At 44.6% G+C, this 24,539-nt stretch overlaps 1 protein-coding gene across 1 annotated transcript in view; it reads right to left on the reverse strand.

Annotated features, from left to right (window-relative positions):
• Ank3 (ankyrin 3) overlaps positions 1-24,539 on the reverse strand; it is a 368,541-nt gene that overhangs the window by 32,061 nt on the left and 311,941 nt on the right. The window contains exons 29-38 of the mRNA XM_023706118.1: positions 22,316-22,527; positions 20,909-21,116; positions 19,556-19,652; positions 18,645-18,873; positions 17,928-18,053; positions 16,748-16,870; positions 16,284-16,310; positions 15,142-15,223; positions 4,013-11,827; positions 3,314-3,388 (exon numbers count right to left, since the gene is read on the reverse strand). Coding sequence (XP_023561886.1) covers positions 3,314-3,388; positions 4,013-11,827; positions 15,142-15,223; positions 16,284-16,310; positions 16,748-16,870; positions 17,928-18,053; positions 18,645-18,873; positions 19,556-19,652; positions 20,909-21,116; positions 22,316-22,527 — 8,994 coding nt within the window. The remainder of the gene's footprint in view (positions 1-3,313; positions 3,389-4,012; positions 11,828-15,141; positions 15,224-16,283; positions 16,311-16,747; positions 16,871-17,927; positions 18,054-18,644; positions 18,874-19,555; positions 19,653-20,908; positions 21,117-22,315; positions 22,528-24,539) is intronic.

Here is a 24,539-nt window from a genome sequence, read left to right on the forward strand (position 1 = left end):
TCAGGCTCTGACTTACTGCTCCTTAGGTAATTATTTGTAATCATATTTCCTTGAGAAATCATTCTATAAATATACTTTTTCTTTGCAGAATGGATGCTGTTTGCTCGCTTTTAAGTCAGCCAAATGCCCTGTAATTTGAGCCAAGGGCATACGACATGGCTATACAATCCATACGTATGACACATGAGCCGCAGCAGGGCTGCCCTAAACCACCTCCTGGAGCATGCCATCCACTCTTTCTGCTTCTGATGCCTGCTAGCTTCGTGAATGCCACTCCAGGTTACAGCACTGCGCTGACACGCAAGAACCTGGGTAAAAAGCTAAAGGGCTCTGGCTTTCTGTTCACGTGCAGCCTCACACGCTCGGCCTGGTCCATGCCAGGAGTATCCCCGGGAAACAACAGACGAGCTAGGTTTTAGCGGCTGCCCTGCAAGAGGGAAGCTTTGGTGACTCTTCCCTGTACATTTTTGTGTTTTTTAAATTATCAAATGTGTAATAACTTAAATGATTATAAAATGAAATGTGGTAAATGCTCCTATAGAAAAGGAATTGGTCAAGATTCTATTTCTGTTAAGGAGTATTTCCAGGGCCAGGGAGATAGCTCAGCGGCATAAGCATCTGCCTGGCAAGTGCAAGGTCCTGAGTTCGATCCCTGGTACAAAAAAAGAGAAGTCTTTCCAGCAAGTTGGCAAAATAAGGTCAGTTTAAAAACATCTTTATCTTGTGACCAAGTGTGTTATCCTGATAACGCAAGGGTTACAAAAATGCCTTGCATAGCTTACTGTTTGCTGCAGATTTGAACTACTGGAAAACTGAAAATACTCTACATATTAAAGAAAAAGTCAATCATTGTGAAGCAGAACTTGCAATTGCTGTGACCGTGGTCTACAACTAAAAATATCTGATGGTGTTTACAGAAATGAAACCAGTTCTCGTTGGAACAAAATTTAGTTTTAATACATGCAGCATACAAATACTTCCTTTTATATTTCATTTAAAAACAAATAGGACTCATTAGTGTATTGTGACCAGTTAAAAAAACACTGTCACAGGTATGGATGTGCTATTTGTTCATTAAAGGCAAGATCTGATTTTGGAGGAAATTATAAAATTTGTAACTGTTATCAGGAATGAAAATGCTGGAAATTGTTAAAAGTCAACACACATTAGGGCACTCACGATGGTTACATTTTCTAATGGTTTTCCTTGAATATGTAGTTCATTCTAATTAGAGAAATTGTATTTGTTAGAAGTTCTTCATCTCTTTGTGTTTTAAGTGACAGTATTCCTATTGCTGGAAGAGCACAAACTATTTTCTGGACACACAAGAGAGCAAGGAGATACTGACTTGAAGGATTTTATCATTTGACCTCTCTCTGACCTTTCTTTTTCCTGTTGCAGTCCAGGGGTTGGGCCTTGAGCACTCTAGGCAAGTGCTCCCTGACTGGGCTGCAATCCCTGGCCTGTCCGACTGCTCTTATGCCTCTGCCTTCTATACTCTGACAAATGCAGGGCTTTTCTTGGTGGTTGTTGTTGGCTTAAGGAAATCTAGTACCTGTGAGCATATAATACTACAAAATCAACATTTGTTCCAAGCGCCAATATATTTTCAGATTTGTTTCTGATATTAAAATATAAATTTGATGACATTTGTCAGCAAATATTGATACCAAACTAGTTCCTTTTAACACTCAACCATCTACAAATAATCACTTGGACCACCTGTCTTAACAGCGCCTCCAGGTTCCAGGTCAGTGGCGACATGCCTGAGGGCAGGGAAAGCTATGTGGTGCAGGAGTTGGGTTACAGGGATGGGATAGGGGGACAGAGGGCATTCACAGGAAAAAATTTAGATGAAGTTGTTCCCCAGTATCCAGTTTCACATTGTCCTTTCATAATGGATAACCACATGGTATATGTCCCTGGTGGTATATAAGATGTCTTTAGATACTATTCCAATAGTATTATTTTAACCATGTTTTTTAGATGTGCATTAATGAAATACATGCAGCCTATGAGACGTGAACTAGCTCAGACTTACGTGATGCAAGATTTTAGGGACTCTGTTAAGATGAACTACAGAGGAGGCCAGGCATGGTGGTATGCTGTGTCATTCTACATAATCAGGAGGCTGAGGCAGGAGGAGTACAAATTCGAGGCCAGCCCAGGCAATTTAACAAAACCCTATGTCAAAAAATTAAAGGGGCTGGGATGCAGCCCTGGTATAGCGCCCCTGGGACTGCACAAAATAAAGTTAAGTGTTGCAAAGCAGCAGGGCTCGGCTGATGCAGACCCCGGTCTTTGTTTCTTATGGAAGCAAAATGAAGCCAAATATTTCCTTCCAATGAAGGAAATGTTCTTTACTTCTTAGCTATATTTGTGAATTTATTTTTTAAAGTATTTATTTTTATATATTATAAAATTTGCTATAGTTTTAAGGTATATTTAGTTTTTAAAGTTTCAGTTCAAACCTAAACTCTCATTTCTCTGTTTTCTTATTCAGACATGACAAGTACTCCATTCCTTACTAGGAAAGTATTATATGGTTTGCTTTTAAATAAATCTTGAACATAAATGTGAGTGCACGCAAGGCAAAGCCTTTGGGCTGGGCAGGGCCAAGCCTGGCGGCAGAGTGCCGCTTAGCACGTGTGAAGCCCGGGTTCAAGCCCAGCAGAAAGGCGTACGCGTCAGCTATGCACTTTATGCGAAACCCAGGCAGGGGCTCACTGACCCACTGCCAAGGAGAGCTGCCCCTCTGTTGTTATACCAGGGACTGAGCGCAGGGCCTTGTGCTTGCAGGGCCGATGCTTACGCCACGGAGCTCTCTGCCCAGCCCAGGAGTTGTTGTATTAGCTCAGGGACTGGAAGCTCAGTGTGGAGCCGCTGTGTAGCATATGCAAGGCCCTGGGCAGCCCCAGAACCGCGATGGGAGAGGAGTTCTGAGGGCGATACCCGTGTTAAAGAATTTGCATCATTTCAAAGGTTTTTAGCTATGTTTTCCTTTATGTTCCCGAGTAAATCTGCTGTGAGGCAAAAGCTTACTTAGGTTAGCACAAATGACATCGTGGAGAAATCCCCTAAACTCGAGGACAAATAAGATTTAAACTTCTATTCCTAGAATATGTACAGAGAAAAATACTGCAGAAAAATACAGAGTATGTGGTGTTGTCAGCAATCATCTGATTACCGATTATGGTGAAGTTGTTCATACTGGTTGCTTGTTTTTATTTTTATTTTTTAAATATAGTGAGCTACAAGAGAACAAGAAGGAAATGGTGAGTGTACTCGTTCCGCTCGGAGCACACACACTTACCTGTCCAGCTAAGTCCCAGGTGGTCAGCCACTATTGCCATCCTGATATCTGTCCGTTCACATGGACTCTGAGGACCTACGATTTACAATTTCTTAATTAAAATAATCATCAAGACAGACAGGACACTGGAAAATTGCTTTTAGCAGTACTCGGGCCTCACAGAGAGACTAAAGCTAACACTGCACACTTAACTGTGTCCTAGCCGCCTACGTGCCACTTTCTCCCACGTGGCTCGCTTGTCCTCCACCTGCATCAGGCCACGTGTCAGACTACATGAATGCTCAATGTAATGGGGTTGAACATGCTGACAAGCTAGCTACTTTACAACAGTTACAGAACTGTCACGTTGGCGAGAACACCGCGATGAGGTTTCGACACTTGTGCTTGTACTTTGACAGAATTACATCCCTTAGCATATAAAGAAAAGTACAAGGTGTCCCTCTGGAGAGACAGCAGTGTCTTCAGCATGCTTCCCTAGCTGTCTACAGTGTGGTGGGGTTAGAGAGAGGAGAGGAGAGCAGAGAAGACGGCACACACAGATGACAATGGCGGAATGGGAAACTACGGGGAGGTCACTCCACAGGCAATCACGACAGTTCATGCACTAGGCGCTACAAGTTGGAAAGTGTTTACAAACTAGGCTGGTCTCCGGGAGGTGAGCGAAGAGTGCTCGAGAAACCTGACTGCCTTCATTCTCACCAGTCCGCCTACTGCTCCTTCTCTCACTGCCGGCCTTTTCACTCTTTGATTTTAAAGCCGCTGCCTCTGTTTTCTTATCTCTAGCAGACTTCGTGGTAACTGAAGGCTGGCCACCCCGGGAAGTCTCGGACAACGACGTGTTTCTTGAGGTACTCTCTTCCTCATCAGACAACTCCGACTGCATCTTTTTGTCTTCTTCAGAGAGGCGGTCCACAAGCTTTAAGGTCTCACCACTAATTCCCTTAAAATATTCAATGGAATGTTTACATACTTCCTTAAGCTGACTTTTCCTGACTTTGGCTGTGGTGGTGGTGGTGATAGTGGTGGTGGTGGTGGTGGCAGTGGTGGTGGCCGTGGCGGTGGTAGTGGTGGTGGTAGCAGTAACACAAGTGGATCTTACCTTTACTGGCAATTTGGATGGAAGCTGTCTGGCCCTGCCCTGCTCAGGCTGTGCTTGCCTTTGTACGGCACATGCTTTTCTAACTGAAGCTAGGTTCTCCCTGTGTGTGTTTTTCACTGGAATTCTGGACTTCGTGTCTACACATGAGGAGCTAGTAAGGGGTCTGGCTTTCTCAGATGGACTAACCTGCTTCGCTTTACTTGCTTTAATGTTTGACCTATGGCTTGGAGGGGAGATATCTTTTGGTGAGGTGGCTTTTATGGGCAGCTTGGATTTCCGCCTAAGCCCTATCGATTCCTTTGTCTTGTGCAGCTCGCCCAGAGCTGGCTGCTTATCTCTGGTGCAGTGTCCTTGTAGTACCCCTGTCCTTTTTCCTGATGAGCTTTTCACTGGGTTAGCCTTCTCTGTGGTACAAGTGGGTACAGGATGTTCTGTCAGAACTATATTACTGATATCTGTCTGCATAGTGGAAGCATCCAGATTGTTGTTGTTATTAAAGTTATCTTTTTGGAAATCGTGTTTTTCTCGGGGACTAGTGCCCGTGTGGCTATCGGCTGTGTTGGAAATCACTGGTGAAGTTTCATTTTCTACTCCCTGACAACTGGGCGTCCCAGCTTCTAGCTTATCTGCTCCTTCGCCAGAACCTTCTTTCTTCATGGTCATAGTGGATGCAGAAATTCCCATTTTTATAGGCGTGCGTGACTTGGGGTCAACTTTAGAGGTGTTAGTGGCCGCTGCTGCTTTGTCCAGAGAGCCACTACCGGATGCGCCTTCCTGACACTCTCGGCTGGTCGGGCTGCTGGGCTTAGGTTCAACTGTAGGTGCCTCTACGCTTCTCTCTAGATTGGTCTCTACAGTGGTGTCCCCTGACTGTGGCTGTGGAGTGGCAGTGACCATGCTGTTATCCCCTTCCCCCTGGTCCCCTGACTTCCCTTCAGAAGTATGCTCACCAATCTGGAAAAATTGGAGCCTTTCTTCAACAAAATCCCTCTTGCTCATGTCAATTGCACCACTGCGAGTCATCTCAAACATTTTTCCTTCATGAAATGGGAAGGGGTTAGGCTCACTAGTCGGGGTACTTTCATCAGTTGGTGTTCTGGCCGGCGTGGTGTCAGGGGTTGTCGCTGGAGAACGGTCTTCCACTGCCAGACCAAATGGCTTCGTTTCATCTTCCCGTGATTTACCATCAAACACTTCATCATCCCCTTGGCTACTGGACCAAGGGTCAAAATCTAGACCTTTGGTAGCTACTGTTTTAAAAGGAGTGGCAAATTCTTCATCTACTTTGTAACTGAAATAAGTATCAGGAAACACCGATCTGTCGGGATGTCTGCCTTCTAGGGTGAAAAACTGGGCCCCTGTCTTCTGATCGGTCTTATCCGGAGGCCTTTCAGGCAAAGAACTTTTAGAGGCTGGCTTCTCTTCTTCTGGGCCCATTTTCTCCTCTTCCTCAATGACCTCCAGTTTACTTTGGCTAAAAGAGCGGTCGGCCGGTCTCAGGATGCCCTCGGAGTTCCAGATGTCTTGCTTCGTTTCCAGGCCTTGGCTTGGGAGTTTTGAGTCACTCTCTGTCAGCACATCTTCATCCTGCAGGTCATAGCCATCCAGAGAGTCAACCTCTGTGGCATCCGTGTCGTGAGAGAAGTCCGCGGTGGTGGCAATGGAGCACTCTGTGATGGACTGGTCATTGTTTCCATTCTGAGCACTTTCGTTCTGGGGCGAGTCAAGGCCGAGGCCCAGCTCAGCATCTTTGCCATTACTTTCCAGTTCTTTCTGGTTGGCAGTCTTTTCGGCCGAAGCTTTGGATTTTGACATTTCTCTCTGTTCTTCATCTACTTCCTTTAACTTGAAGGTGTATTTTTTAACAGGGGCTGGTTGGTACAGAGATTCTTCATCACTGGACTCGCTGGCTTCTGCCCCTGGAGGCACAGGGGAGGGCGGCTGCACTCTGATGACCGGCTCAGCCAGCTGGCCCTTGTCGTATTCATCTTGCAGACTGACTTCAGTCAGCTCTGCCTCCCTTTCGGGGAGAAAACGGTGCCTCTTTTCAGACTCAAGGTGCTCTGCGTCCAAGGGGGGAGGAGGGGGAAACTCGATGTAGGCGACTCTGTTACTTTTGGGCCTTTGAACAGCATCTCTACCCCCACTGGAAGGCATATCCCGCTCAACTGTGGTTTCCTCCACTGTGACTGGCTGCAGGGAGGTGGACTTGGCCTGCTCCTCCTCCTCAGACTCCTCTGAAACCTCAGGAATTGGGCTGGGCTTGCCTGGTATATAAGCTATGAGCGAGTCTGGGGTCTTAGATGTAAATTCATAACTCACTTCCTCTGAGCTGGGTGTTTCTGGGGTTAAAGGGCTTTTCCCAGAGCTGTCTAGAAAAGATACTTGCTCTAGAGTGTCATCTTCTGGGCTACCTTGGGGAGAAGGAGGCTGCTTCTGCTGTCTAGTGGTATAAAAGGTCCCCCTCGTCTCTTGGACCGTCTTACACTCCTGACTTATGATCCTTTTCGCACCTCCTTGTTGTATCTCCTTTTCATATTGCTTCCCCACTTGTACAAAACTGACATAAACAGGTAATGCTTTGATCTCTTTCCCTCCCTCTGTCTGGGCTAGTGGTGCAAGTTTTTCCAAGGCATCAATGGGACTGTGGTCAAAGACATCACTAGAGGGAGAATCCTTTCCTGGGCTAAACTCTAAAGAGTCAGGAGATTTGGTGGGGGAAGTCTCAGTCTCCTCAAGAGGTGGGCATAAGCCTACATAACTCTGTTTGGAAACTTTGCTGATCTCTGAATAGGTAACCTTTTCATCTTCTACAGAATTAGAGTGCTGTGTCTCAACTGTCTCTTTGCTCATATTTGATGGGGGCAGCTTTTGCGATAGTTCATGTTTTGCAAGTGTCGACTGCTCACAGAAACCGTCAGGAATGCTGGAGGACAGTGCCCTCCTCTCCTCAGCAACTCTGACTGGAATATGCGACACTGCAGAGCTCTCGCTTCTCCTGGGGGGCTGCTCAAGAGCTCCCCCCGGATGGTCCCCGTCTTTCACAACATACTCCCTGTACAAGACCTTCTTGGAAGGAGATTTTACAGTCATTTCCTTAATTTCTGAGAGAGAGCCATTTGTTAACACCTTGTGTTCTCTCTCAGTCACAGATACAAATTCACTCTTTTGGTCAACACTTTTGCTTTCAGGGTGACCCACGTGATTCTCTCTCACATCATGAACAAGCACATGTGAAAGTCTGTCTTTCTGTGACTTATTGTTAGTGGCTCCAGAACTTTCCCACGTTCTAAAGACCTTTTTGTCCCATGGTCCCTTGGTTGCTAAATCTGGGGCTACACTGCATGCCAAGCCATTGGGCTGCTGCTCAGAGAGAGGGTCGGGCCCTGCTTTACTTGGCATTTCAGTCCTCTGCTTGTTCACGTCATCAGCGCCCGCATCATTTACGGCAGCTTCATCGCTCGGGGCGTGCTCCTCTTTCGCTTTTAATACCGTCACATCTTTCTGCACAGATACGCTCTCCTCTGAGAGACCGACGGCCTTCTGCTGTTTTTCTCTAGCCAGCACTTGATAGACAGGTAGCTTGCTCTCCTGTGGCTTTTTAACTGGGATTCTAGTTTGGCCATCTGGTTTTCTGTCTTCTTGAGTCGCATCCTTACTTTTTGCCTGTGTTCCTTGTTCAAATTTTAATCTAATGGAGCTGAGTTTTGATTGTTTGAGCTGAAATCCGGACTGGGGCCCTTCTGGTGCTTTGCTCTGTGAGGCGCTGCCTTTGGCTTCCGTGGTGGACTTGCCATCCCGGCTTGCTTGGGCAAGGGCTCTTTGCTCCGGGCTGCTGGGCGCACTGGAGGCTTCCCGGTCCTCGGCCTGGGGGAGGCCTTGTCCATCAGAGCCTTGCTGCCTCGCCTTAACCCACTCTTCATTGGATGCCAACAGTTCTGTTAGTACTTTCTCGGGGCTGCTACTGGTAGAGCTTTGAGAAGAATATTCTTTGCCATTTTTAGGGCGTGGCTTTTTCTCTGGGGACTGCAGTTCATCATTGAGCTTCTCGGTTTTGTCACGAAAAAACTGTGACACTTCAGTTAGTTTTTCTTCGGCCTCCTTCACGGTCCTGTCCACCCTATCTTCATATATCAACTTCTCTCTACCTCTGTCTAGTCTGTCCTCAGTCAAGCGCATCCACATGGCGTGTTTTGGACTACTAACATCGCCAGAATAGTGCAACACTGTCACTTTATCAAAATGCTCATCTTTAGACACTTTACCTACACCATTTTCAGATACATCTTTATAGATTTTGGAGAGAATTTCTTTTTTGGGGGCAGTGGCTACTTTTTCTCTGGACCGCTTATCGGACCCCTGTAACTCTGAGCTAGGGGGTCCTGTATGGTCTGTAACCGATTCCTCAGTGTCAGAGTGAGACACATCTAGCTTTTCTGACAGAAGCATTTTCTCAGCAAACCTGTAAGACTCCCCTCTTAGTTCTGACAACTCATCGTCATGGTACTCTACGGAGTGCTGACTCAGAAGCTTCAGGGTCTTGTAAGAGTCATCGGACATGAGCTGCGCAGAGCTAGGGCGGCTGTCTTCCTCTTGGGACACCGGAGTGTTTACCCTGGAAGACTCCAGGTACGAAGGCAACGACTCTTCCGCAGTGAGCTCTTCTTCTTCTTGCTGACCCTGTTCCTCTGGACAAGGAAAAGCATCGTGTTTCTCTGGCAGAAAATCTTTTAGGTTAATATCTCCCCGGGACAAGTCTTTCTGATACACATACATTTCCTTTTCTGGATGCGTTTTGGTTTCTCTAATAATGACTTCAGTGGGCTCAGCCTGGTTACCTTTTTCGATGTGGACTTCTATTATGCGCTCCAGTTTGGGTTTCATTGTGTTGTCCTTCTCTGCTTGCTGGCCAGCTGCTTCAGCAGCAGACTTGTGGACCTCTGGAGACACTGCCGACTTATGCTCAAACAGACCTGCCAGTTCTTTGGAGGGGTCCCGCCCGGACTGAAAGGCCTTCATGATGTCGTGGACGGACATGGTTTCCTCAATTCTTTCTGAGGCTCCGTCACTGCCGGGTGGAGAGTGGTAAACCGTTCTGGTAGTCGTGGTGATATGCGTCTCTTCCTTAACACGCATGCCTTTGCTCAAAACCCGGCTGTGGTCATCTTCCTCACTATTGGCTTTCATTTGAAATGCTTTCACTTTTTCTTTAATACTGGAGGTGGTGGGCTTTGGCTCTAGTTCCATAAACGCTGGCGAAGGTTTGGGTGACACAGGCTCCTCTGGTTGGGACTGGGGAACGTCCCCAGAAGAGGGCTCATAGCTCCTGATCACATGGACCACTTCAGTCCTTGTTTCTGTAATGACAGGGGGGATGGGGACTTCGTGAAAAAGTGGTTTGGGACCAGTGCTCTCTGCACTCTGTGGGGCCGAAGGGGTTTTTTCACTTCTTGTTTCAAAGCCACTGTCAGACAAGGGACTTTTATCTTGGTCATGTTGAGAAAAGTCATCTGGAGACTCTAAAATAGTATCTGTTCCGAAAAAGGAGTCAGCCATTTTACATAATTCCTTCTCAGAGGTGGAAGGCCTCACGGAGGCTGGCGGCATTTTGAGTTTGTGCTCCTGCAGGGCCATGGCTGGTTTCAGAATTCTTTTCTGTCTCTCCTCACCATCCTTCTTTGCATCCTCAAACTTGTACTTTAAGTTTGTTAGTGAACTGCTCCCGATATCGTTGGTCAGGTAATCGATGACTTTGGTCAAGTTGTAATCCTTGTCAGAGGCAGCCTTTGCCTTCACCTGCACTCTCTCTGGCAGGGATGGAGAATGGCTCGCTGCGGCGTGTTGTCTGGCTTCCCTTATTTCCTCGGAACTGAATTCTATCCAGTCGTCTTCAGGAGAGGGTCCTTTGTCACTCTTCGGTGACTTGGGTGGGCCTTTGCTATCTACACATACATCCTTTTTAAGGATTTCACTCACTTTCACTAAGTCTTCTTTTACTTTCTCCACAATTTTGAAGGGTTCTTCATCATCAATTCTCCCCTCTCTGGGGAGTTCAGGCTGGAATGGTTTCTCCTCAGGCACATCTGTCTGTAGTATTGCAGTCATCCGCATCAGGTCCTCCTTCATCTCAGCCACATCTTTGAGGATCTCCTGACTGGACGATAAAGAGGACGGCGTGGACAACTTAAGGGCTGAGGGTGTGAGGAATAAAGATGTCTTCACAGGAGATGGGGTTCGACTGAAATGGGGCTGTGGACGTGTCTCCATAGTCAATGTTTTAATGGGTGACAGCAAGGCAGCTGCTGATTTTGTGAGTGAGTTAGGGTCTGGAAGTTTCTTTAATGCTGGTTCTGGCAAAACATTGACTACAGAGTAAACTGGCACTGTGATTATGGATGAAGTTACAGATGAGGTAGCTGCAGAAAGTGACGGCCCGAGGGATGCGTAGAGTGCACTTGCGGAAGGAGTCCTCAGGGACTGAAAACCTGACGGTGCTGCAGAAACAGAGGACCTGAGTGGGGAAAATGGCATCGCTGTTGTGGTAGAAAATACCTTCGCAACTGCGTCAGTGGCTGCGGTGGCCACAGAGCTCACAGAGTTTGTAGCTGCAGAAATTTTGTCCTGTAATGTGGCAGTGGCTTTGCACCCATTAATTAAAGTTGAAGCTGATGGGTATTTCAGAGGAGAAATAGAGCCATTGACTAAGGCTACCTCTGCCTGTCCAGGGATCTGTTTCAAGGGTGATGAGAGGGAAGATACTGTTGTAACTTTAGCTGATGAAATGACATCAACTGCCGATTTAGCTGGAGACACCACTGCCTTTAAGGGTGAAGATATTAGAGGTGCTGCTGATGTAATAATTGACTTAAATGGCAAACTTGAGGAATACATATTAATATTTGATTTCGGGGAGGCAGGGGGTGTCATGGTAATTGATGACCTCTCCAAAAGAGACCCTGCTGTCGTCACGGGAGAGGTTCGAGACGAAAACGTAGCATTTGGCGCCAGCCCTTTAAGGGGCACAGTCTCCGTGACTGTGGGAGCTCTCCCCAGGGTACCAGAGGCAGCTTGGATGCTGTATGGAGACTGTGACACCACTGTTTTTATCGGCGAAGACATTGTCCGAAAAGATCTAATTGGAGATGCCACGTCACTAATGGATTTAACTGAAGATGTGGTTGACGCGCCTAACGTGGATTTGATTGGAGAAGGAGTCGAAACAGACCATATGGATTTTAACGGAGAAGCTGATGGCGTATTAGAGGAAGAACTTGATAAGGAAGTGAGGCCTGACTTGGCCGGCCCGGGCACTGTAATTGGAGCAGTTGTCCAGGACTGGTAGGGTCGAGTAGAAAAGAATGGCTTGTACGAGTAAGTGGTAGGGAGGGATCTTGCTGCTCCTGCACTCCGTTCAACTGTTTCTTAAATTTAAAATGAAATCAAACACAAAAATCAACAAAAATGGTTGAGAAACAGAGAGACCAGAGAAAAAAATTGGTCAGTAAACTTTGAAATATTACAAAAGCAAGTACAATTGTTTGCATGATTTAGAAATGGAAGAGGCCAACGGAACAATTAAATGAGAGGGAAAGTAAATTTCTACAGACATAACCAAAAGGTAAAAAAAAAAAAAAAAGAAAAAAAAGAAAATGACTAAATAAATAAAAACAGAGCAATGGGAAATGAAAGACAAGAAAGGCACATTGCAACCAAACAGGCCAACAATGAAAAATAGAAGACATGAGGAAAGAATTAATGATGAGAAAAATAACCACAATGGAAAACTGTTCCTTTACTTCCTATTGACTTTCTTATGTGCTGGTATTGAAATTTCAGTAGTCATTCTGCTTTGCCTGTACAGGAATGCTTGTTTTGTGCAACCACGGCACTCTCGTTTTAATAATTTCTACTGTTCACTCTTCCCAAGCCCTTCCATGTTACAGAGTGCACCTCCTTAGAACCATTTGATCAGTGAATCTGTACATTAAATAGCTCAAATTCTTTGTTTAGAAATCCACTCCAGCCTATTTCATGCAGAATCTAGAAACTATTAAGAGACAGGCAAATGGTGTGCAAACTGTGAAGCCAACGGGCTGTAACTCTTTGTCTTCCATGCACAAGTAGGTTATGCTCCACACCCATAAAAAGCCAATAAGAGCAAGAAATTTTCTAAGTCAGAATCTTAAACCAACAAAAGGAAAACAAAACAAAATAAAAAGGAATGTTTGCATTTATCTTTTTCATGCAGTATATTCCTTTTGATGAAGAGGAAAAGAAAATGTAACATGAAATGAATATAAAATGCATGTGTACACACAAAGGTGGGCAAAAAACTAGAAAATAGGGTCCATGGTTACCATAAGCAAGCAAAGCAACTGAAAACATTTGATCATGCGCAGTATATCATGGCAAACAAGCCAATGAAGTAATACAATTTGTATGCCGTATTATGCATAATATATCACCTTTAAAAATACTGTCACAAGACCATTTAGAAAGAAGAGTACACTTTTTCCATGAGATGTGAAGACTTGGTACCTTTTGAGATTTTAGAAAATTATTTAATACTGTATATTATAAAATACATCTGCAATTAAATATATCCATGTTATTGCTGTCATTATGAATAAAAGCACATAGTTTACTGCATATGTTTCATAATCTTTCTACTTTTAATTATCAAAAGGTATCATGGGGAAAATCAAAGTTGTGTTCTTAACATCTATATTGAAGGACCTCTGGGATATGATATACATGGAGATGTAGGTATACGCTTATAAATCACAGGTGCTAATTCTGGTGCTTTCTAAGAATATTGATGGGACTCATTGATACCCCACACTAGAACAGCCGTGGGGCAGACCTACCACTAGGAAAGACAGAGGTAGAAGCAGGGTTCCTTTTGCCATGGGGCAAGGAACACACCAGTGAAGTGAGCACACTCGCTAGAGACAGCAAGCACATGCTTAGTCCTCTCCACTTCTACAACTCTAACAAAGAAACTGAGCTTGTCATCGAGATTGCAAATGCCTGCCAAGGATGAATGTTCTAGGTCCAAGTTGAGCATAGGTTTGCTCCAAGAAAACAATGGTTCAGAATAGTGAAACCTGAAACGAGAATCTGCTTCGGCCACTCTACGTGCCACTGCTACAGTCCTGCCTTGGTCAGCAGGTTCTCCTGCAAGAGCGAGCATTTGCAGTCCTCCTGTATGTGCTAAGTCACATATGCAGAACACACGTGCTTGCTAGGCTCACATGTTATTCAAAAGAAAATGGAAGCAGTACGGAACAATTCATCTATCCATTGTCCCTTCTTAGCCGTACTTCTCAGTAGTATGCTGCTTCACTCTTTGGGGCAGTGCCACATTACAAGTGGTGATTTGGGGAGTCCTTGGGTTCAGTCCTTTGCATTTAGTCCATATCTTCAAACAATCATCTAGTACTGGGAATTGAACCCAGAGCTGCAAGCACAAAAGGCAAGTGCTATACTGCTGAGCTGTACTGCCAGCCCTTTTTTATTTTTATGAGAAAGGATTTCACCAGATTATCCAGGCTGGCCTTGAATCTGCAGTCCTCCTTCCTCAGCCTTCTGAGTGGCCAGGATTCCAAGTGTGTGCCCCTGCTCCTGCTACAGGAGAAAGCCTGTGTGACTTGCAGGTCTCATTTCTCTTGTATTTCCCATTTGTTACCAAAATATAAAAGCTCTCCTAACAGTCAAGGAACTAGACTCTAGAAGGCTAAGGATGTCTGACCTAAGCAGTGAAGTAGTTTCTTCCTACATATTTCATACGCTAGATTGGTTCAGAGAAAAGAATAAGAAAAGTGGGGAAAGTGAAGATTGTGGGCTCTTCTGGTAAACTCCTGAAACTTCCTGAGATCAAGTTAAATGTGAGGCCATGGGAAACAACGAGGAACCACTAATTAGAGGAAATTTGTGCGTAAATCTTCCTCCAAATGAAGTCCCTGGATGCTCAAAGTGTCGTAGATCTATCAGAGACAGTGCTGCCCTTTGCTGAGCTCCCGGGGGGGGGGGGAGGGCACTGCCTTGAGGGCTGCGCTGAGCATCAGATGTGACAAGCACAAAGTGGTAGGAAGGAAAGAGGAAGCAGAAAGAGAGAATGAATGGGACGGAACGAATCTCTGCCTTCCTCAGAAGCCAGTTTCCCAAGGAACAAAAACAATCATCAAGAGGAAAGGATTTAATCAGTCTCATGCAGACAAGCCTGAGAACTAACGCTTCCACAGAGAATGGACAGGAGATGAAATCAGAGCTGTCTGCAACCCTAAGAAGGTGAGGAGATAAAATTCTTGCAAAGTGAAAAGGACCTGGGACTAGCACACAGTCTATATTAAGATAAGCGAGGTGACATTCAAAGCAACTTTCCTATCCTTTCTCCTGTCCCAAATACACAGAAATAGATGCTATTTTCCCTTTTGAGCACAGATCTAAAGCAACATTGCCCCTCAGCCCTGCGCATAGTTGACGACCATCAAGTAAAATGAGTGGCACGAGAAGATGACTCTTTCCAAGCTGTCGCCCACATGCATTTGTGCCGTGTATAGTCAACTGTATACAAAGTATGCCCTAAACTTTACTGTAGGGGTTTTCTGCAATTTTTTCTTTAATAATTGAGTTTCCACATGACACTAAAATTTAGTTTGTATAGAAAAAATGGTCTCTTCTTACAAACAAATTCCACACAGATTAGTAAATGTGTTAGCAAACTCACTCATTGCAGGCTCAGCCAAGTAGCTGTAGCGCTTACGTAAAGCTAAAGATGCAAAGCTCTGTCGTTTATCTGCCTTCTCAGTCTGAAAAAGAAAAGAAAAACAGACTCTTTCCAGCTTCTTGGTGACATTTTCACAATTCTGATAACATTTTGTAGGATGGCATGTCGATATTTTGTTTCTCCTTATTTTTCTTCTTTAGCATTTTCCTCTTGGAAAAAGTGACATTCCTCCTGGGATCGTCCAACCCCAGCTCAACATCTCAACCAAGTGACCACAGTTTGGGGAACACAGCAGACTACAGGGAACTACAAGAAAGACGGGGATCACAGAGACTCCTGACACCGGGCAGTAGGGACGCCCAGAGTCGGCCCTTCTGAGAGCACACACGCCACAAAGTACACTCACGACGTGAGTACATTCAAGAGAAAGAGGCACACACAGCTGACTACCCCAATTCCCATGGCGTTTTCTGCATGTTAATAGGTGTAAAGTACACAGGAAGAGATGAAAAACATTGGAATGGTTTTACTAGCAGTGATGTCACTGGGTCCTGGGGCTGCTATTGCCGACATGTGGGGCTTTAGGTCCAACTAGCATGGAGCTTGGAGAAATGCTAGGAGATAACTTCAGCAAAATTCTTTAAAGGTTAACAATTTGACTCTTTCAGAATGGTCAAGATACATTTCTCTAGCTAAGGTAGCAAATACCTATCAACAACAACTGGCCAGGCAACGTAAAACATTAGCTAACTGCTACAGCAAAATTTAATACATTAACCATGATCTTGATGTAAAAGCTATAACAGAGCATATAATAGGATAGGAGTGGATAATACAATATGCAGGCAAAACTGAAAAGAAAATTATACATGCCCGTCCACCATATTTAATAAGGTTTAAGTAATTTTAGCTTTTCTTTTAAAACCATTAGTTGCATTACAGTTTTATGTACTACCCTGATATACTCTTAGGCAGATGTGGAGAGAGTAAACTACTTCTAAAGAAAAATATGTATTCTTTACGTCACATGAGCTAAGACCTACAACAAATACAACATTTATCTCCCACACTGTAGCCCTCTGCCATACATTTCAATATCTGTCCTACTTCTGGTAGAATAAAAGCAGAAGTGTTGGTATTACCTCATCATCTTGGTCTGACTCTGTCTCCTTTTGGTCCCAAGATGCATTGCAGAGACAAGGAATATTATAATGGACAGCAGGGAAAAGAATATCAGGATATGAGAAGGACCAAGTAGGGAGCACAAAATGCAAGCTGGTTTAGAAAGCAAAGCAAATCAAAAGGCAACAACAACAAAAAAAATCAAGAACGATACATCCGCAGCAAATCAACGTGTGATGCTATCTGAAAGCATAAAAAGTCTATGAACTAGCAGCGGAAGCAATAAACAGAGGACTCTGTCATACAAACTAAAAGAATGTGACACCACAATAACAAGACTCAGTCCATCTACACAAGGAGACTAATAAAATGTGATTTTTGAGAGCTTTAATTCTGTCACAAAGCATTCCTTCATTCCACACCAAGGGCCCGCTTCTTCAAGACCAGGGAAACAAGTCAAAAATGAACCAGTGTTAAAAGATACCTTTTTATGTGCTGGCAGGGTAATATTTAAGTTGCAAACAGCTGTTTGAGGCAGTCCTTTCGTTGTCTTTGGTTCTTTCAGAAAAGACAGACGACCACAGGGCTCTTGGCTGGTGTCTCTAATCTAGAAGAATTTAGGTAGTTGATAGTTATAGAAAAAGACCTTTCTGAGGATTCATGCCTGTGTAAGAGTTAAATGTGCTTGTTCTATGAAGACTTCTTACAGATAAGAAATGTAAAAGGAAAAGATGACAATGACAGGTCAACCAGGTGGTCATCGTTGAAAGGGGCAAGACCTACCAGCCCAGTTCTGAGCTTAAACAATAGGATTGCTGTGTCTGCTCATCTTAGCTTCAAAATTCATAGAAGCGTCTGGAGTATATGGATTTGTTCCTGCTTAACAATTTCTTTCTCTCAAAGCTTCAATTTTTGTAACATAAAATGCTAGCAGCAGATAAAAAAAAATAATGAAACAACTATCCTGATGTCTGTTGTCTAAGGAGGAAGAGGGTGGCTCAAGAATGTCTGTGGTCTCCCTCAGAAATGGAAATGAAACGACCACAGAACCTGGATTTCATCCATTTTTTTTTGATTACTCAACATTAACCAGTTATGGTGAATTTATTCTTGATTGTTTGGTTTTACAAACAATTCCTTAAATATAACAACTCATAGTTTAATGTATTTAGTACAGGGTCTCACTACACAGATTGGACTCATAGAGATCCTACTGTTTTTAGCCTCCCAAGCACAGGGATCATAGGCGCATGTGATCCCAGTCTCAACTGTGGTCTCAGTGTGCCCTGGGGGTGGAGCCAGCACAGCATGCCAGGAATTGAACCCCGGTCCCAATATCTGGGTGGTGAGGTATCTGACCGGCCCTCATACATTTTTCAAAAAGTAAGAACTGCTTTTTTTTTTTTTTTTTGGCGGAACGGGGGACTGAACTCAGACCCTTGCGCTTGTGAGAAAAGCACTTATTCTACTGAGCCATCTCCCTGGCTCAAGAACTGCTTTTACTAGGTAGAAAGCTTTACTGAATCTGATCTTGTTCTTAGGAGTTCAGGTTTGGTGGAAAATGTCAAGCTAAATCATGAAAACCTTTTCTGTTAATTCTCTAAGAGCTTTGTTTTTACTGATTCAGTTTTTTAAACTCACAGTCTCTGCAGAAGATGATTTACCTTGATGGAAAATGGCAGTCTATTTTCTTTAAAAGCATAAAAGTTAAAAACCAGTTGCTGTCCTCCTTTGGTAAGAGGGGCCAGGTTTCCATAACAATCGACATAAATGGGCTTTCCTTCCAGAACCTTTAGATAAAAGAAATGCATAATTTAGTACTAATTTAAATGAAGAGAATTCTGAAATTTTAAATTGTCTGATATTAAAAGACATGTTGTCAGATTTGCCTCCTTTTCGGAAATTACTTCTGTGATGTTATTTGCATAAAAACCATTTGGTAGAGTTGGAGTGCAACAGCTGTGACTGGAAATTATTACTATGGGCATGTGCAATATCGAATTATGTCTTATTGTCCTTACACTTTTAATCATGTTTGAGAAAGTGCCTGATGTCATCACTTATTCTTACTGACTTTGAGAATTTTGTTTTTAGTTTTGGATACCTACATGATCACTGGGTCAGAGAAAGGAAAATGATAGTAATTCATGTCCACTGTGACAATGAAAATAAGGCAAGTCAAGTAGCAATGATGTGGATTTCCTCATGCTACGTTCTAACCAGAAAAATAATCTCACAGATGTTTAAAAGAACTTGGGAATGAACATACATCAACTTCTAAGTCAAAGTGAAATCACCAATGTGCTTAATACTCAGTGACTGCTGGTAGGGCCTCAGCAGAGAAACCCGTGTCTGGAGAAAGCCATTAGATGGAATTGTACCTCGATATCTTTGCTTCTTGCAACTTCCTCAAAATTCTCTTGTTGCTCTAATGTTTTGTCAACTTTGTCATCTGTCATGCAGAAACACCGCAGGGAAGATTCCACTGGATCATTCATTTTGGCAAACACAACAAACTTGGCCATATACGGGACGCATATTAACTCTCGGTACAGCTGTGTGGCTAACCCGACAGTCTCCAAAACTTGATGGCAGTCTGCTAGCCAAAATCTAAGATAAACAAAACAGAAGCATATGGATATGATACAAAAGCTCCATTTGTTTGATTTTTTTAAAAATCCCTCATTAATTTGAAAAAAATCAAGAGCTGGGGACATAGCCCAGTGGCAGAGCACATCTTAGCAGGTATATAGGCCCCGAGTTTGGTCTTTTGCAGGAAAACAAGTTACAAACTAAAATCATGATAAGGCAATTAAACTATAATACTGTTTATTTAATTTTTATTTATTTATTTGGTACAGGGTCTCGCTACGAAGCTTGACTTGTACTGATCCTGCTGTCTCAGCCTCCCCAATGCTGGGATTATAGGTGTGCACCACCATACCCAGTATTGGAGGCCAGCTCAGTGCGGGGGGCCTGCCAGGCATGCAGTACCAGGGATTGAAACTAGTACTTGTGCTTGACAGGCAGGCGCTTAGCCCAACGCGCCATCTCCCCAGCCCCAACTTGTCTACTGAAACAGCAAAGACGTTCACCCTCGTCATCACACAGAAAACTTGTATTTATTATTTGATAATAGTTTTGCAAGTAAATATGAAAGATTCTCCTTTCCCCAAAATGGAAAATAAATAATATAAAACTAGCACAGCTGCAGAGCACAATGGTTTTCATGTCCCAAAAGGTAATAAATATACCAATTCTTCAGTGCGTTTCGGAACCTGTGTTTTCATACCTGGCTGAAACATTGGTTGTGAAAGAGACGCAATCCTTTATAAACGTCAAAGGCGTCGTTCCTGTGATGTCCTCCCATTGAGCAGGCGAAGTGCCCCCTGGGGACAGGAGCAGACCATGTGGATTTGTACATTTCATTTAGGAGGCATGCACTGGACGTGTTTTATTACCACCCGCTCGGCCCCCTGCATAGCCAGTCCCTGTAAAGACTTCAGACGCTTTTCCGGTTGAGTGCCACATATGAAAGGTCGATTTCTTCTCTATTCTTTTTTTACATGTTTACCAGCTTAGAATGTTCCCTTTGTAAATTAGTATGTAATCCTGTTGATTTTGAGGTGGGTCTTACTCTGTCCCCCAGGTAGTTCTCAGACTCTTGGGCTCCAGAGTTTTTCGTCCATTGGCCTCCTAAGTACCCGGGGCTACAAGCGTACAGCACCACACCCAGCTCCCTGTCATTAATTTTTAACAAATATTCTTTGGTATTTACCTAGGCAATAATGAAGCCTTAAACCACAACCACAATTCACACGTATATTTTGTTTTCCATCTGTGAGTGTAACAATTTGTAGTTCAGTAGAGATAATGGAAGTCTCTTTTTAAAAAAGTCTCTTAAAGTGTTTTTAAAAGTCTCTTAAAGGAAAAAGAATTATCAAGAACATTCATGAAGGAACTCTTTTTTTTTTTTTTTTTTTTGAAGGACAGGGTCTTGCTATTAATTCAGGTTGGCTGTGAACTCACAGCAGTCCTCCTGCCTCAGCCTCCTAAGTGCTGGGATTATGGGTTTGCTTCACAAATTTGGCTAGGAAGGAACTCATTTCATACCTGCCTGAACCATTTGTTTTTCCAGGGAAAAGGTGGACTCTTCCATTAAAATTACTCCTCAACAAATAAAGCCTACCCCCAATGATCTGGGGCTTTAGTCAGCAATCAGGTCAGGGCAGGCAAAGGTGAATGGGGGTCTGGATTCCCGGCGCTGTGGTCTCCCAAGCCCTGGACGTTTAGCTCTTGGACCGCTCTGGAACCGCGGGAATGAGAGTGCTCACGCGCCCAGCCCTTCCCTGCCCCCGGGGCTCTGTGGGCGCTCGGTTTTCCCCACCGTCAGCCCAAGTTCCTGGCAGCCTAGTGGACACAGCTGCTTCACTGCTTGCATCTGTATCACTGAGAAACTTCCTAATGGCTCTGTCATCTTAAAAAAAAGTATTCTGAGAATAAAAGGGATGAGGTGATACCAAAGAATCAATACTTTACACTCGATAGCCTACTGGTTTACTGTTGGCACACACATTTCAGAGGTTTGAGGTCGCTGCCTGGAATGCCTGCTCATCAACAGGAAGCAGCCAGGCTGGGGGCCCACCTGTGATGCTGCAGAGCAGGCGTAGGTTGGGCGTGGCATCGCCCTGGTATCCGTTGGCGACACCATCTCCGGAGGGCGGGGGCACGGGAATGGTCATGGTGATTGGCTTATGGAATTTCCTCCTCCTGGGCTCCACAGTGACGATGGGGCTGAAGGTTGCTTTGTTTCCCAGGATCTTTTTCACGATCTCCTCCGGAACAGGTTGGGCCTACGGAAAGCAAAAGGAGCGTAAATGAACTCAGACATTTTTTTTTTTTCTCCAACAGAAAGTTGACTTTGCATACAGGAAAGGCAACGGCCTGACATACCGTGACAACAACAAAAGCTCCTCTGCTGTATCTTTCCTACCTCAGGAAGGCGTGCAGACAGCACCAGAGGGGCTGCCCGCAGCTGGGGCAGGTCAGCCTGTCTCCTCAGGCAGAGTCCGACGGGCTGGCTTGCTCAGAAACAGGCAGCTGAGTCTCAGAGCAGAGAAGCTCCTAGAGCTAATCCACAGCCCGGGACCACAAATATTTAGTTCCGTGTACTTTAAACGTACGCAGAACGTTCCATAAAACCTCACAAAGTCAACTTGTGCCTACGCCAAAGTTGGAACAGAAAGGGCACCCAATGTGTCAAAGGATTGGCATTCTAGTGTATGAGCCCAACTTGTTCCTCTCCAGTCTGGTAAAATAATTTGGCATGAGCGACGGGCAGGGCACTCCACACCCCCAAAGGTAAGGTCCAGGCTCTTCAAAGGCGCTTCAGGGTGTAGCCTGCGGGTCTGGGAAGAACCTAACCGCTCCCCAGAGAGCCATTTCAGCCTCACAAAAAGCACAAACTTCCAGCAAAACTCCTGCTGACCACATTAATTAGCACCTTAAGATGAGTTGCCACAGTTGCAGCTCATGTTCCTTATTCAATAAGGAGATAAATAACTAGCTAAGGTCTAACTAAAATGAATAAACATAGATACCATTTGTGCCGAGATTTTCAGTCTGCTTTCTAAACCAAAAGAAGTTTAAACTGGATTGGCTGAAACCTAGTACTTAGGATGTTCTTAAACCCAACCAGGAAGGCCATGAGCTTCACTCTGCCTGATTTTTATGATGCCATATGTTATAATCTAAGGTTCAGGACGCTGTACTACATGCCGAGACAACAACCTGTGGGTAAACATGTCCTTCCTCAGAAACCTACTGAGACTTGAACAGAAAAGCTCCAAAGTACAGAATCGTTTTCAATTGGACACTGATCTGCCTTTATACTGCATGCTTCTCTCTTGACGCTGGTTACTCATTTCCAGAATGGTCTGATTGGCAGTGCCCTGAAGGGTGAGTCAGGATGACAGCGTCCAGAGCAGAACACCCGGCCCTTGGTCTGAGCTGAGGAAAGCAGCACATGGGACAAGGGCGCGCTGAGCCCTACCTGGAGCCCCACTCGAATTCGCTTGGTCAGCGCCCCCTCTGGGAAGGATGCTTGCACCAGGGGCACGGTGGTGCTGCTCAGGATCCCGCCTTCCGGCCCAATCTGGTTGCTTTCCTGCTTAATCCGAGAAACCACTGCAAAGTACTGGGGGAAATCCTTGGTGATGATTCTGCAGATCCGCTTTTTCCCGAGCTCTTCCGGGCTGTCAAGCTCTGAAAAGACAAAGAAATGAAAAGGCCTCGAACACGTGCACATGAACAACATACCTTGAGACAAAGGAAACAGAATTGGTCTTTTTTTTTTTTTTTTTTGCTGTACTAGGGATCAAACTTGGGAACTTGTGCTTGCCAGGCAGGCACTTAACCCACTGAGCTATCTCCCCAGCCTCATTTTAATTTTTAATTTAATTTTTACTTTTTAACTGATAAATAAAAATATAAAACTTGTGTTAAAGGGTGCCACTTCAGCTCAGGTATACTTTGCAGTGTCTAAATTAGATTAAATACATCTAGGTCTCAAATGTGCATCAGTACTTTATGGGGAAAACTTTGCAAATCCTTCCAGTGTTTTGTTTCTTTTTTCTCTAGACAGGGTCTCGCTGTATAGTTCAGGCTGGCCTCAAATTCTCGCTCCTCTGTGGCAGCCTCCCGAGGGCTAGGATAATGGGTGTGCGCCGACTTCTACCGGCTTGAAATGCACAGTATGTTAAAGTCACCTGCACTCCACCACAACTTGGCGCTCCCACCTCACTGTAGCAAAGTCTGCACTGCCCAGCCTCCCCCCGCCCCACACTGGCAGTCACCACTGTACTCTGAACTTGCATGCAGTTAGCACTCCTAGATCATGGGTAGAGTGAAGTCAGGTGGTAGGCGTTCTTCCACACCCGAGTTACTCCCCAATTCTGATAAACACTTCTCTCTCTCTCCCCCTCCTTCCTTACCCCCTCCTTTCCTTCCTCCTGCTCTCCCTCCCTTCCTTTTGTTCTTTTTTTTTTTTTTTTTTAGTACTGGGGATCAAATTCAGGGCGTTGTGCATACACAAGGGCTCTACCACTGAGATACACCTCCCAGCCCTGACAAATTTATTTCTGTTCAGTAGCCAAAACACATTTTTTTTTGTATTGATAAGAAGAAAACTATAATGATCAGCAAAGAATATAAAGCATGAGCTGAGATATAGCTCATGGTCTAAGCATCTGCCTGGCAAATGCAAGGACCCGAGTTTGATCCCCAGTACTGCATGCTGAGCCAGCCCCAGAACCCCCCCTCCCCAAACCCCGGGGTGCAATGAGCTGGCCACCAAAACCAGGCATGGTAGTGCATGCCTGTAATCCCAGTGCTGGGGAGGCTGAGACAGGAGGATCACTACTAGTCCAAGCTACATAGCAAGACCCTATACCAAATAAATAAATAAATAAATTTTAAAAATTTGAAAAAGAATGTGAAGCTTTTCAAAAATATAGTACTGCAGGTACAGTGGTGAAGGCAGGAGGGTCACTGTGAGTTTGAGGCTAGACTGGGCTACAAAGTGAGCTCAAGGCCAGCCTGAACTGCACAGTGAAACCCTGTCTCAAAAGGACCGAAAAGAAAAAACAAAAAAGGTGCTATTATAGTACTTGCATAAAATAATTCCACTGAAGAATTAGCGTCTTAGAAAACTGGCATTTACCCACATAAGGATTAATTTCCACTCCCAAGAAGATATTCTGTTGACATTGTAATCTATCATCAAAGCTGACAGAAGCAGGTATGAGTTGGAAAAAAGTGGAGCTTCCCTAAAGAGCAGTATGTGGACAAAGCTCTAGAACTTCCTTGGAAAACTCAAATATTTCTAAACTAGGCAAATTATTGACACCACCACCTATTTCCATCTGCCCTGTGACAGGCATCAATCTCAAGCTATCCACAGATGTGCGCCTCTCCTCCTCCCCTCCTGCTTCCTCCGTGTCCTCGCTCCAGCAGAGAACTCACAGGGCTCCTGTTCTTGACTCTCTCGCCTTCATACCTCAGGTCTAAGGGTCCCAGTGCTGTTGCTTCTGTCCTGCGAATGGCGCCCCCTGGCCCCCCAGGGCTCGGGGTTTCAGCCTCCTTGAGGTAGGAAGGACACTTCCTAACCAACTATCTAGTCTTTATCCACCTGCCTGGACTTTAGTCCATCTCCCCTCTAGTGTATCCAGGGGGGTTTTCTTCACTGTCATATATTATGCAGAATTCTGCTAAATTTA

This window comes from Octodon degus, unplaced genomic scaffold (genome assembly GCF_000260255.1).
Source record: "Octodon degus isolate 3935 unplaced genomic scaffold, OctDeg1.0 scaffold00240, whole genome shotgun sequence".
Taxonomy (NCBI): domain Eukaryota; kingdom Metazoa; phylum Chordata; class Mammalia; order Rodentia; family Octodontidae; genus Octodon; species Octodon degus.